The 14,548-nt window shown below is 49.5% G+C and overlaps 1 protein-coding gene across 1 annotated transcript in view; it reads left to right on the forward strand.

The window, feature by feature from the left end:
- Positions 1-12,311, forward strand: part of LGI2 (leucine rich repeat LGI family member 2) — a 32,562-nt gene extending 20,251 nt beyond the window's left edge. The window contains 2 exon segments of the mRNA XM_025437565.3: positions 6,910-7,118; positions 7,120-12,311. Coding sequence (XP_025293350.3) covers positions 6,910-7,118; positions 7,120-7,728 — 818 coding nt within the window. The 3' untranslated portion in view covers positions 7,729-12,311.
- The last annotated feature ends 2,237 nt before the right edge of the window (positions 12,312-14,548 follow it).

Here is a 14,548-nt window from a genome sequence, read left to right on the forward strand (position 1 = left end):
TCATGTAGAAATCCCGGATGAGGAGGCCCGTAGGAACCTCTCAGGTGCAAAGCGGTTCTGCAGCAGGTGCAGGGGTGTAGGGAGGCAGGGAGAGCATGGTTTCATGACTCCCTGCCTGAGCAGAGATGCTAATGAGCCTAATCTCCACTGCAAGGAGAGGTCTGTGAGAGCCCCAAGCACTCCAGGAGTTCCGAAGATGCCCTGGTGGGTGAGCCTCTGCTGTGTGGCCACCTGAGCTGTGCTCCCCAGAGCAGCCCCGCTCCCTCCGAGCACACAGGCAGCCCAGAGCACTGGCTGCAGGTGAATCTGCCCAGGAAGCTGAGGCCTTTGTCCCCTGGACCCAGGCCAGAGGGCGAAGGGGGAGACATGCTCTCCACCTGCTTTTAGCTTCCCTTTTTTTCTAGGTGTAGAGGTTAGGTGAGGGATGAAGGGGCTGGCCCCTTGGCCTCCTCTCCTCCCACCCATGCTGGGAGGTGGGAGCACGGGGAAGCTTTGCTTCATGCCCAGGTAGGCTGCGGGAGGGGGGCTCCACACCAGTGCTTGTTGCTGAGGCTGGTTGCGGGCCTGTGAGGTGCCAGGCACTGGCTTGTCTCCTTGGAAACTCCCAAGAGCCTCTTGAGGGATTAGGGTGGGTTGCCTGCCCGCAGGGGGCCGACAGAAGCCCAGCTCAGTAGGAAGGTGGCATAGAGATGATAAGGAGCTCAGGTTTTGAGCACTGATGAACGGGGATGGGACTCCCACGACTCCACCAGGTGCTGAGATATAATATGGGCCGCGGCCTCTGGGGCTCGGTGTTCTCTGTAGAATGGGCAGTGCGTGTACTTCCTATGGACGTTGTGAGGATCGGTGAGTGCCAGGCACAGAGCAAGTGGTTCTTTTAAATTAATTTTTTTTAAATTTAATTTTTGCCAACACATAGTATAATACCCAGTGCTAATCCCATCAAGTGCCCTCTTCTGTGCCCGTCACCCTGTCTCCCCATCCCCTCCCACCTCCTCCTCCTTCTCCTGCTGCAACCCTTTGTTTCCCAGAGTCAGGTGTCTCCCTCTCTAATTTTCCCCACTCAGCTTCCCTCCTTTCCCCTATAATCCCTTCCATTATTTCTTATATTCCCCATATGAGTGAGACCATCTGACGACTGTCCTTCTCCGACTGACTTACTTCACTCAGCATAATCCCCTCCAGTTCCATCCACATCGAAGCAAATGGGGGGTATTTGTCCTTTCTGATGCCTGAGGAATATTCCACGGTATACACAGACCACAGCTTCTCTATCCATCATCTGTGGATGGACACCGAGGCTCCTCCCACGGTGTGGCTATTGTGGACATGGCTGCTGTGAACATTGGGGTGCAGGTGCCCTTTCACCTCACTGCATCTGTATCTTTGGGGTAAATCCCCAGGAGTGCAATTGCTGGGTCGTAGGGCAGCTCTATTTTCAACTTGTTGAGGAGCCTCCACACCGTTTCCCAGAGTGGCTGCACCAGCTTGTGTTCCCACCAACAGTGCAGGAGGCTCCCCTTTCTCTGCATCCTCGCCAACACGTGTTGTTTCTTTCTTGTTAATTTTAGCCATTCCTACTGGTGTGAGGTGGGATCTCATTGTGGTTTTGATTTGTATTTCCCTGATGGCAAGTGATAGGGAGCATTTTTCCACGTGCTCCTAGGGAGCAAGCACTTAACTAACACCGGCTTCCTTCTCCCACTTTCCCAAACAAAGAGATCAGGGCTCAGGCATGTTTTGTTGGATCACTTTGGGGACAGAGCCCAGAGCCTGTCACTGCCTATTCCTCCCTTAGGTTGGCCTTGGTAGGAAGGGACAACACTGTCCTCCACTTGCCCTCCTGACAGTCTGCACCTGGTCACATCCCTGCTTTCATCAAGTCATTCATTTGTTCATTCATTCATTCATTCATTCACGACTTCTTGAGCACTTACTCAGAGCTGGCACAGTCGAGGTGCTAGGGCCATAGCCATTCACAGGCCAAATGAAAACCTCCACCCTCAACGGGTTTGTATTATAATGGGAGCGAAAGACAATAAACAAGACAAAGAATTATGATACAGATAACGCATCAGATAGCAACACCCTAAGAAAGGGAAGGAAGGTAGGGATGGGAGTTTTGAAGAGCCGGCCGTGGGAAGGTTGACATTTTAGATTGTGTCTGGTAAGGCCTCGTGAGGAAGGTTGTTTGAAGACCAATGGGACGGGAGGGCTTGATCCATGTGGACAGCGTGGGGAGGAAGCATTCCAGACAGAGGCAACAGCAAGTGTAAAGGTCCAGCGGCGAGAGGATGTCTTCCCGGTTTGGGTCTTCCGGGGGCCCGTCTTGGCCTGAACAAAATGCTCCAGAGGAAAAACTGTGGGAGACAAGGTCAGGGGGGCAAGAAGGACTGAACACGGGGGTGCCTTGCAGGTCCCGGGAAGGACTTGGGTTTTTAATCCGAGTGCTCCGCAGAACTGCATAGGGCTTTGCGCCGAGGTCAGCAGGGCTGCCCAGGACGAGGCAGGGGCCTGGCGTGGGATGCAGGGCTGGGAGTAGCCTGTGTTGGGGTAAGGGGACAGAGGTCGAGGCAGAGCACCTAGCTGAGGAGCTGTTGCAGGAATCCACGCAGCGCTGCTGGCCTGGGCCCTACACAGGCTGCAGCCGTGGTGGGTAGGAAGCGGGCAGCGAGGTCGCCGTGGGAGCAGCCAGGGCCAGGGCCAGGCCTTGTTAGTCTCTGGGAACTCCTCAGCCCCCGTCGTTCTCCACCTTCTGGGCGGTGGGCATCCCATGGGAAGCCCCCCAGGTCCCCTTCATAGCCAAGCCTGAGAAACAAGTTACAACAGGGGGGCAGTTAAGCCCTCGAGCTCCAACAACGTCAGGCTGGTTTTTTATAAAACCGGTGACCTTGGCCACGTTAGTTACTTTCTAGCTGGTGACCTTGGCCGTGGGAGTTACTTTCCACGAGCGCCTTTCACCTGTGGAATGGAAGTAGCATGAATTCCCACTTCATCCCACAGCGGGTTTACCATCGGGTCGGACCCGTGAGAATTCGATGGGGCTCACGTCTGTAACGCTTCGCCCAGAGCTGGGCACAGTGACTCCTCCGCGAGTGTCAGCTGTCACCCAGGGGTGACAAAGGAGCAGCCCTCCTCCCCGCTCGCAGACCCTAAATCTCTCACATCAGTTAGACTTGTCCCTGACTTCCATCAGCACAGGAGGGGAGGGGCCGGTCTGGGGTCTGGGCTGCTCCGGGGGCGCCAGGAAGAGGTGGCCACAGACGCAGCGCGGGGAGGGGGCTGGCTGGAGCTCAGGCCCGTGTGAAGGGGAGCCCTAAGCACACACGTGCCGGGCGGATGACAAATGGACAGGCAGGGGCTCGGCCCTGCGGCCGCTCGCCGTGAGCTGGACCAAGGTAAACACCGGCCTGTCCTCCCTTCACGGGCCACATGTGGCTCATTTGTCATCTTGTCTGATCTTGGAGTGATCCCGGAGTCTGCAAGGGCCGGGCAGGGTGTTCTCCACCCTTGCCTGGCCCGACCGGGTCTCTGAGGGGCGGGAGGGGCCCCCATGGCTTCCTCGACATCCTGGGGAGCCGGGTGCAGAAGGGCCGGTCCAGCCGGGTCCCCGCTTCCAGGGGGGCGCAGGAAGCCACGGTCAGGTTCACCCCGAGGGTTTGCACGTGGTGTCTTCTCCTTCTTCGCCTCTCCATCTCTGCTCAGCAGTCCTGTTTTTGGTTTATTTTGTTTGCCTTTTGATTTCTCTGTGCCAGGTTTGTTCCAGCCTATAACCTCTCTTCCTGCATTAAAACAGACACACACACACACACACACACACACACACACGATGATCTCTGCTGCTCCGCACAGTTCCATAGACTAAAAGTGTTCAGCTGGACAGAGGTATTCCAGACCATCTCCAAGAAAGGAATTATTTCTCGCAAGGCCCCTGAGCTGCGGCAGACAGGCAGGCCTGGAGGACGTCCCGGGCCGCAGGGACCTCCATGGGAGGCCGCTCAGGAAGGGGACCAGGAATATGTACTCTCAATTACTGTTGGCAGGGTGGGAGTCAGTGCAGCTTCCCAAGAGCCATTTGGTAGTTGAAATCCAGAAGCCTTAAAGGCGTGCACAACGTTTACCCCCAGCGATGCCTGTTGAAGAACACCGCCAGCTGGTTTTCAAAAAAGACTCCCCTACAAGGAAACAAGTTACTTACAATAATGCAAAGCTAGAAATAACTGCAGTGTCCAACAATAGGGGATTTGTTAAAAATAGACCACAGCCATGCAATGGACTACTGTACAGGACTTAAAAATCAAGTTGTAAAAAAAAAAAAAATCAAGTTGTAGAAGGTGCAGGAACAGGGGAAAATGTTTACAACATAATGGTCACATGGGAAAGAAAGGCTGTATAACGCTCATGCATCCTATAAGCCCAAATTTATTTATTTATTTGTTTTCAAAGATTTTATTGCTTTATTTGAGAGAGAGAGAAAGCACGAGCAGGGGTGGGGGGCATGGTTGGGAGGGGTAGAGGGAGAAGCAGACTCACCGCTGAGTGGGGAGCCTGAGGTAGGGCTCAATCCCAGGACCCTGGGGTCATGACCTGAGCTGCAGGTGAATGCTGAACCGACTGAGCCCCCTGGGTGCCCCCCAAATTTATTTTTAAGAAGTACATTTGAGTATGTATGTTGATAGATTAATGATTAAGGAAATATATCAAGACGTTAAATGCTTTTTCAGCTTTGCAGTACAAGTAATTTTGATTTTTCTCTTTGTGCTTTTTGGTATGTTGGTGGCTCAGCGTAGACCGGAGCCAGACTACCCTGATTTAGATCCCGGGCTCAACCGCATACGAGCTCTGTGGCCTTGTATAAGTGTTGCTTACCTACTCTGTGCCTCAGTTTTACTGTTTATAAACTGGGGATGGTGATGATGATGATGATAATACTGGTCTTACCAGGTTGTTGTCAGGATTAAATGAGTACATACGTGTAAAGTGCTTAGTATAATGCCTGGTCATAGGACATGCTGTGAATGCTACCTATTATTTTTAAAATTTGCTTTTTGGTGAACATCGAAAGCTTTTATACTCAGGGAAAAAAAAAGGAATAATTAGCTGTAAACAAAAGAAAGGAACCAAGTTCTTGCAAGAAGGACTAAAATCGTGAAAGAGAGCAGTAAACATCACTCTAAAAACCACCCGCTGTCTGCTCCCAAAGTTAATACTAAGGTCAGGAGGAGGATCATTATCCTTGTAATTTGCAGACCAAATTCACTTTGGTCCACATTGCCTAGAAAATCAGGGAAAAGAAGTACCTTTAAAAAAAAAAAAGAAAGAAAGAAAGAAAGAAAAGAAGTAACTTTTAATCCAATAGCCTAGATGGAGGGTCCATACTCTTTGTGATGTGAGTGGTCCTATTACTTGCTGGCTGGAGGAGGAGGTCGGGGGAAGGCCTGGGGGTCCGGGTGCCGTGTGGGAGAAGATGGTGGGAGGTGTTGGGACAGGAGAGCTCCCCCTCTCCAGCAGAGTTCTGGGTGGGGGGCGTCCTGAGCCGGGGCATCCTCCGGGTCACGGATCATCCTACAGGTATTTACACAGCGCCTGCTATGGGGCTAGGTCTCTCCGTTACCAAGACAACTGTTTCAGTGATCCAGGAAGGACAGCTGCTCATTGTTGACCACTTCCTGCTTTGGGGGAGGGGGGGTCGGTTCTCAAAACACCAAGCATGAATTTTGTCACTTAGTCTTTACCAACCCTGGAAGGGCAGTGCTAATAGCATCCTCATTGTAGAGACGAGGAGCCTGGGTGCAGAGAGTTGACTGGCACCGGGTCAGAAAGCTTATAAGGAACAGGCTGCATGTCAACGTCTGGGCCACCTGGTCTAGAGTCACAAGGTTGAATGCCCCCCCCCCACCCGCCTCCGGTCGGCTTCCTTGGCTCTGGAACCCAGAAGAGGCCAAACGTCTTGAAGAGCCCCGCTCTGCATCTTTTTCCCCTCCTGTCTCTGAGCCCTGACTCCTTACTTTTTACCCTCCTGTGTTCCCATGCCCCAAAGAGAACCCCATTTGTTTCATTCCACTGTCTCGAGGTGGGAAATACTCTTTTTGACTAGAAGGAAGACCATTCCTGTGGGTCTGTGCGCTTCCTGAATGGTACTCCTGCCTCTAAAGATACCGGAGGCCAGGAGACCAGCCCTGACTTATTCCTATGCAGATACATTTTTGTGTTTTGTTGTGTTTTGTTTTTAAAGATTTTATTTATTTATTCATGAAAGACACACAGAGAGAGAGGCAGAGACCCAGGCAGAGGGAGAAGCAGGCTCCATGCAGGGAGCCTGATGTGGGACTTGATCCCGGGTCTCCAGGATCACACCCTGGACCGAAGGCGGCCACACTTTTGTTTTTAAAAATGTTTTGATTGTGGGAAAATATGCATAACATAAAAGTTAACCGTCTTCACCACTTTGCAAGGGCGTTAAGTGCACTCACGATGTTGTGCAAACACTCTCTGGAACCCTTTTCATCTCAAAAAACTAGATTTCTGTATCCATTAAACACTAACTCCCCGATCTCTCCTCTCCCCCAGCCCTTGGCCACCTTCTGGGTCTATGAATCTGACTTCTTTAGGGACCTCATATAAGTGGAGTCATATATTATTTTTTTTGTGACCATCTTTATTTCACCTAGGATAATGTCCTCAATGTTCATCCATATCATCATGGGCCATATGTCAGGATTTCCTTCCTTTCAAAGGCTGAATGGTGTCCCATCGTGTGTATAAACCACATTTTGGTCATCTATTCACCCATCCCAGGCCCCTGGGATCATACCCTGAGCCGAAGGCAGATGCGCAACCACCGGGCCACCCAGCCGTCCCCGGAGGACCATTCTTACCTAATCCCCTCTCGTTTCTCTTGGGGCACAGGTCAGTCCATCGTGGGCTGTAAGGCCATCCTCATCGACGACCAGGTTTTCGTGGTGGTGGCCCAGCTCTTCGGCGGCTCCCACATCTACAAGTACGACGAGAGCTGGACCAAGTTTGTCAAGTTCCAGGACATCGAAGTCTCCCGCATTTCCAAGCCCAACGACATCGAGCTCTTTCAGATCGAGGACGAGACGTTCTTCATCATCGCCTGACAGCTCCAAAGCCGGCCTGTCCACCGTGTATAAATGGAACAGCAAAGGCTTCTACTCCTACCAGTCTCTGCACGAGTGGTTCAGGGACACGGACGCGGAGTTCGTGGACATAGACGGGAAGTCGCACCTGATTCTGTCCAGCCGCTCCCAGGTCCCCATCATCCTCCAGTGGAATAAAAGCTCCAAGAAGTTTGTCCCCCACAGTGACATCCCCAACATGGAAGATGTCCTGGCTGTGAAGAGCTTTAGGATGCAGAATGCCCTCTACCTTTCCCTCACCCGCTTCATCGGGGACTCCCGGGTCATGAGGTGGAACAGTAAGCAGTTTGTGGAGATCCAGGCTCTTCCATCCCGGGGGGCCATGACCCTGCAGCCCTTTTCTTTTAAAGATAATCACTACCTGGCCCTGGGGAGTGACTATACGTTCTCCCAGATCTACCAGTGGGATAAAGAGAAGCAGCTATTCAAAAAATTCAAGGAGATTTACGTGCAGGCCCCTCGCTGCTTCACGGCGGTCTCCACTGACAGGAGAGATTTCTTTTTTGCATCCAGTTTCAAAGGGAAAACAAAGATTTTCGAGCACATAGTCGTTGACTTAAGTTTGTGAAGGGGGTGATGGGGGCCTTTAAAGATGTGTAGCCCTGGCTTAGAAGCAAATGGAAAGCCAAGTTCAGAGCTCTCAAATTAAGGACGCATTTGGGGAAATAGAAGTTTTCAAAATGTTAGAACTCACGTCTTAATCAGGGATTGCACTTACCGGCTAACTGCATGACATGTCCAGTCTCCCACCCGGAAAGGCATCTTCAAGCCTGTTCTCTCTGAGGAGAGAGTACCACAGTAACTCTTACCATCTAGGAAAGTAATGTGCTTTTTTTTTTTTTCCTTTTTCTTTCTTTCTTTTTTCAAATGAGGAAGGAGGAAATCAGATAAGATGGAACAGCTCTTAGGATGAAATCAAAAACAAAAGCAAAAAAAGACCCAACGTGCTAGGGGCCCTCCTCATTCCATCTTAGCCATCTTTTTTGGTAAGAACTCTTCAAGGCAAAGTCAGCGGAAAAGATTTGCTGATGATTCCTTTAAAAATCTGATAACACTCAGCAATGCTATTTTGAGCCATTTCAGTTCCCCGAACCCCCCTTAATAGCAGAACGTTGGCCATCTCATTGGCTCCCGGGGATGCTCGTCGGGGGCGGCATCAACGAAATAATGTTGGACGTGGCTCCCTCTGCCACAAAGAAAATACTCTGCTGACACGTGTCCAGGCCCAGCCCGGGCTGCAGGCCCATGAGTGAGACAAAGGTGTTCTCCCCTTGTCCCTGGGGTTCAAAGCCGACCCCGTGGCGGCCCGAGCAATACTGCTTGTTAGATGCTCTCCATGACTCAGCTGCTTCCCTGAACCCGTTCTTTGAGTTTGTGGGTAACCAGCAGACAGGCCAAAGACTGAATGGTGCTTTTTTATCCCGTCCTTTAAAGCAGTAGGACAGGTATTTCCATCGGATGGGCATTTGGTAGAATTGTTGAGGGAAGGTTTTGTGAATCAAAGAGGACTTTACACAAGTCTCGATGCACTTTGAAACCTAGAGGTGGCCCTTTGATTTGTGCATGCCTGTGCCCTCGGGGCAGCGTCATATTTCGAGTCATTGAATACCAGACTCCCCACCTGCCCACCTGCCTTCCATTGTGCTCACACAACGGTCCTGCTTTGTTGATGTGCTGTTGCTGCTGCTCCCAGCATGGCCCTTCTGGAGGGGCTCTGGCACCAAATTGCAGAACCTGAGGTGGTCATGACACCAGCGCCCCTGTCTTTCCCGGTAGTTTCCCCAAGGAAAGCCCCCAGGGGCTCACACGCTGACGTGGGGCTCATCCTGAATAGGCTAGCGGGGGGCGGGGGATCATCAGAGCCCAGCTTTGGAGCTAGGGACGCTGGATCCCACAGACCAGGTCTGCGCTCAGGGGGCCTGAGGGCCTATTTCAAAATGGGCTTCTGTGGTGTGGATTGTCGGGAAGCCCCGGGGGCTCTGGTTTTGTGGTGGAAGCTCCCCAGTGGATGCTGTGCCTGACTAGTTGGTTCTCTTCAGAGAACATGAAGTGGGTTTTAGGAGAGCCACCCGACAACGTCTCTCGGAGCCCCCAAAGCAGCACGATCGTGTTGCAGTGCAGTGTTATTCTTTAGCAATTGTTTGCCAAGTCATGAGCAGGGAGATGTTTCGCCACAAATATGAGCGTGGTGTTGTTTCTGGTTTCCGCAGTGCCTATCAAGGCCATAAATAGCATCGAGGTTGCCAGAGCACTCCTGGGTACGATCTGGGCCGCAGGCTGAGGGCTTCCAGCCGAGGACACCGGGGATTTTAATGAACTATAAGTGGCCCACACATAGTAGCAACGCTGCTTGACACTTTCCTACTGAGCACCAACCACACAGGAGAAAAGTGGTTTGTTTTCATTTTCTTAAGCCCAAAAATCACTCTTCTGCATTCTTTTGCCTTCCTGGTTGATTTGAATTGACTACAAATGCCCAGTATCCCCACATCGGAGGCTGAAAGTGGGACAGCCCTGCTATTCCTCTGGCTGTTAAGATGGGCAACAATTCTTTCTGGCACATGGAACCCCTCAGACAAGCCTGGGCGGAAAAACAGGCCCTTGGCAAACAATGTAGGGGACATTTAGACAGTGCTAGCACTTGTGCCAGGTCGAAATGATGTTCCCGATTCCAGTCTCCTGTGGAGAAGGCAACGGGGGCATCTTTTCACAGGGCTGCCTCTACGGAACAGGGCACCAGCTCCCCGGCCTCACCTCTGAGGGTGAAGTTCCTGGAGAAACCATCTGCATTCACCATGCTGGTAACCATTGCCTAGAATCTGGAAAACCAGGGAACATGGGGTGCCGGGCGGGGTGGGTAGGGGTGCTTGCTGAGTCCAGGTGAGACATTGGCAGGTGGAAGGCACATCTAAGGAATTGAGGGTGAGGTGAGGGCAAGAGGGTGGGTAGTCCCTGCAGCTGCAGTCAGGTTCTCTTTTTCTTTTTAAGAAACTAGACCAAATCAGTCTGCAGCCTACCAGCCTCTCCGCGCTGAGGGAGGAGATATTTGTTCTGGCCGACTTGCTAAAAGGGTGTAGATGTTCTTGGCGCAAGGTGGTGGAAGCTTTGCTTCATTAATCTCACTGCTCCATCCCAAGAATCCCTCAAGTTTTAAACAATTTCTGCCAGAAGTTTTTTTTTTCTTCCAGTAATAATGTAAGACAAAGTAAAACCCCAACAACATCAGAAAGCCAAAGCAGAGGGACACGTGAGACCATCCCCTGTGGAGATAGTCCCCGGAAGGGCTGCTCTCGTCCATTCCTTCCCATCACCCATTGGTTTCCTTCTTGTCAGCCTGCTGCTTCTTCACAATCTCTGTGGCTAGGATGGGTCCCTCTGTGTCGCCAAGTGGCCACGCCACACAGCCTTAAAGTGTGGGATCAGGAACCGATCTTCACCGAGACTAAAAGCAAGCCTTAGGTGTGAATGGCACAGTGTTCTCGGGCAACGGGTAATAAGACCACCCTGCATTTCAGCAAAGCCTTATGTTTTCTCAGTGTGCATTTGTGTCCATCTCATTTGTTCATAAACAGTTCTTTAGTTTATTGGCAGGCAGGCATTCTGATTTCAGAGAGAATGAAACCGCTGCAAAAATCTAAGTCAGTCGCCTGCTCAAGATTATCCAGTAGTGAGTGGCAAAGGCAGACCTTGTCCCCTTCCACCACCACCACCGCCCACCCCCCCACACAAGCAGGCTTCGTATTTTCTTTGTGACACTCTGACATGCCTTCCAAATAAAGACTTTTTATCATGATTCAGAATATAGCAGCACCTTGAGATAAAGTAAAAATATACAACAAAATATGCGTAGCCAGAAGGAAAATAGTGCTGAAAAGACACCATCTCATCTACTGGTCCCTTTAGCAATTAAACACTATGGGACTACTATTACACACAAGGCCACACTCTTGAAAGTCTTCCAGAAGTTTCAGATAATTTTCCGTTCCAAAGAGTGTTTCTAGCTGGCACGGTTTGCTTCTCCGCAGCCGCCTCCCCCCAACAGCGATGGGGTGCGGATATTGGGGTCCAGACACATCTGGTTCTTGTCACAACGTCCACAAGATAAACAAGAAGAGTTCTATGGGGGAGGAGCAACTAAAAACTCGAATGCACGAGCGATGATGAATTGCTCCAGGTCATAATCAGCCTTTGGGGAGCACGCTGGAAATGCCAGTGTTGCATTTTTCTTCCCCATGGAGTGAGAGGCTGTGTATTTTTAGGAAAGAAATCAGCGTGGGATGCAGGAGGTTTGGCTGCCAGGAACACTCACGATGGAAATTTCTCTGACCGTGGGTTTAATGAAAGAGAGATGAAGGTCTGCAGGAGGGGAGTCTATTTGCATGCCACCTAAAGAAAATCTCCTTAGCCCAGGCTTCCGGATTCTTCTGCAGAGGTATCAGCCCCTCCGCTTGCAGTTTTGGAAGAGAGTTCTTTAATTAGGCAGTGGCCAAAGATTGTATTGAGCAGAGCTCTGGAGTGGAATGCAATAATCTAGTTGTTGACACAGTGAGGAAGGTGGGCCAGACGTAGGACAGTGTAAAGGGAATGGACAGAAAAGCAGGGCAGATGGCTGTGGAGGAAACTCTTTGGGGAAAGTAGAAATAAACTAGAAGAAAGGTCATCGTGGTTTCCTTTGCCTCAGCCAGGCAAGTAAAGGATGGACGACTAGGCAAATTAACAATTATTAACAAAGAGAGCCAATTGTAATGCTAATTGACGTAATTGTGTTGTAAAGCTACTGAGATCTAAACCTAGCCAGGTACTCTTATCCTTAGGTTATTTCATTGTATCAGAATCTACTTTTTTTTTCTGGTAGGAAACTATGCATTCCCTATCCATCCCTTTGACTATCAGGAATGTATAAGAACTGTGATAAAATAAGCCAATATGCCATTTGGTACCATTTTTATGTATCTTAGATGCATAACTTAGGTAAAATAAGAATAGTTTATATGTATATGAAAGTAAATTTTGCAGTATGCAAGCTACAATGGATGCATTTTAAGGCTGAATATATATTTAGCTCTTTTTGGTAAATACAGTTAACAAACAACATGCCTCTTAATTCGATATATCTTGTAAGTCTATGAATAAAAAGTAGCTCATGCCTAATATGGCTTTGATCTCTGGTCTGCTTGAATATGGATATGCCTGCTTGAGTCACAGAGTTGAGGGCACTGGGCTATTGTGGAAGGGCGGAGTCTGCCCATTTATCCTTGTGGCTTACTACCCATTTAAATGGGAAATGGGCACTGCAGGAGACTTTTTTTTTTTTTTTTTTTTTTTTTGAGACTTTTGCTTCTACTTGCAAACTAAAAAGTCACTAAAAAGTCCCTGAGGGACTTCCCTGATCTGCAGAGTCATAATCTTGACAGGCTGACAAAGAACTCTGGGGATCTTTGGGCATCCTCTGATTCTGTATGGTGAGAAGATGAGGTTACAAGATTCCATTGACTGGGTTAAACCACGAACAAATTGAGGGCAAGACTTTTGTTCTCCACATGTCTGGGCTCTCACCTGGTACACAGCAGGTGTGCAGTGAAAGTTTGCTTCCTGTCTCTATCTCTTTAGACCCATTTGGTTTCCTTGGACAAATGAAGGGTCAAAACCTCGAGTCACATATGACAGTGTACTTACTGTGTGTCAGTATTACTTTGAGATGCCTTGGACCTTTTTAAAAAGTACAAGAACAGAGGGGCACCTGGGTGGCTCCATCAGTTAAGTGTCTGCCTCAGGCTCAGGTTGTGATACCAGGATTCTGGGATCGAGTCCGTATTGGTCTCCTCAGTAGGGAGTCTACTTCTCCCTCCCTCTGCACCTCCTCCCCCTATTTGTGCTTTCTCTCTCTCAAATAAATAAAATATTTTTTAAAGTTCAAAAGCGGAGTTCTTGCCCTCAGGAGATTTAAAGCTTGTTAAAAGGAAAAGTCGTAATTTTAGGAAGCTATAGTTACAACTCTAGGTCCAGTGTTTCTGCATTACAAAGCAGTGTGTGGCTAATTGTGCAATGAAAGAAACAGGTAGTGGTGATAAAGCAATTATCTAACTCCTGGTATGGCGTATGTGGTGAATTAGTCTTCTATTGCTTCGTAACAAATGGCCACAAATATAGTGGCTTAAAACAAAACACGGTCATTAGCTCACAGTCCCCATAGATCAGAAGTCCTGGCACTGCTGAGTTGGGTCCTCGGCTCAGGGTCTCATGCGGAGGCAATCAGGGCATCAGCCAGACCGTGTTCTCATTTGAGGGCTCAGCTGGGGAAAGATCGTCTTTCAGGCCCATTCAGGTTGCTGACAGAATTCATTTCCTTGTGATGATGGGACTCGGGGCTCCATTTTTTTTTCTGACTCTTGACTAGAAGGCCTCTTTTGGCTTCGCTCCAGTGGCCTTTGCCACATGCTACGTCTCTCATGATGTAGATGTTGGCTTCTCCAAGGTCATCAGCAGTCATAGGTGTGAGATCACATCACTTCTGCCCTATTCTGTTTGAAGCAGATCATAGGACCTGCAGTCCCTCAAAGGGAGGGGATTATAAAGAACTCATGGGGTTGGTGGTAGGGTGCATCCATCATTGACACCAACCAAAAAGAATGCCCAGCTAATCAGATAGATAGTAACTATAAACAACCATTGACGTGTGCTTGGTGCATTCTAGTGGAATATGAACTGTGAATACAGATAATAAATTCAGAGGAGGAAGGATCACTTCGGGCCAGAGCAAGTTCTCTTTTGACTAGGATAGAGGGGAGAATGGCCTGGTTCCTTTCCATGACTGTTTTACCACGAAACCATTGTTTTGTATTTGTGGATAACAGGAAAGAACTGAACTTTTCCAAACCTGCAAGTCAGAAGCTCATTAATCCCCATATTCAGCACATTTCATCTTGGAACTAAAATACTGTGTAAATTGCTCAGTCTGGACCATGTGGTCATTAGCAAGGCAAGTACACTTATTTTCTCTATTTCTCAGAGACTAATTGAGGACTAACTGTCTAAGAAGAATTGGAGGCATGAGTAATGTGTCACTTTCATTGATCACCTGTTCTTACAATTGGCTCCTCTACCTGCCTCCCAGACAGGACAACCCTTTACTAACCAGAGCCTAATTGGCACAAATGACTTTTTCCAGCAAATTGGTAGCAGAGCTGAGGCTACAAGCCTTGGGTGGGCCCCACCTTCTGGCCTCTGGTCCAGGGAGCCCCTTGTTAAAACTCAACTTCTGCCTTCAGCCAGACAAACATACCAAGGGAACATGGAAAGAGGCCTACAGGATTTTAAGTGCTATCCCCAAATTCCCAGCACCTTCTGAAATGTGTATGTGAGCCCTGAAGGAGAATATTCTCCTGCAT

Source organism: Canis lupus, chromosome 3, assembly GCF_003254725.2.
Source record: "Canis lupus dingo isolate Sandy chromosome 3, ASM325472v2, whole genome shotgun sequence".
Lineage (NCBI taxonomy): Eukaryota > Metazoa > Chordata > Mammalia > Carnivora > Canidae > Canis > Canis lupus.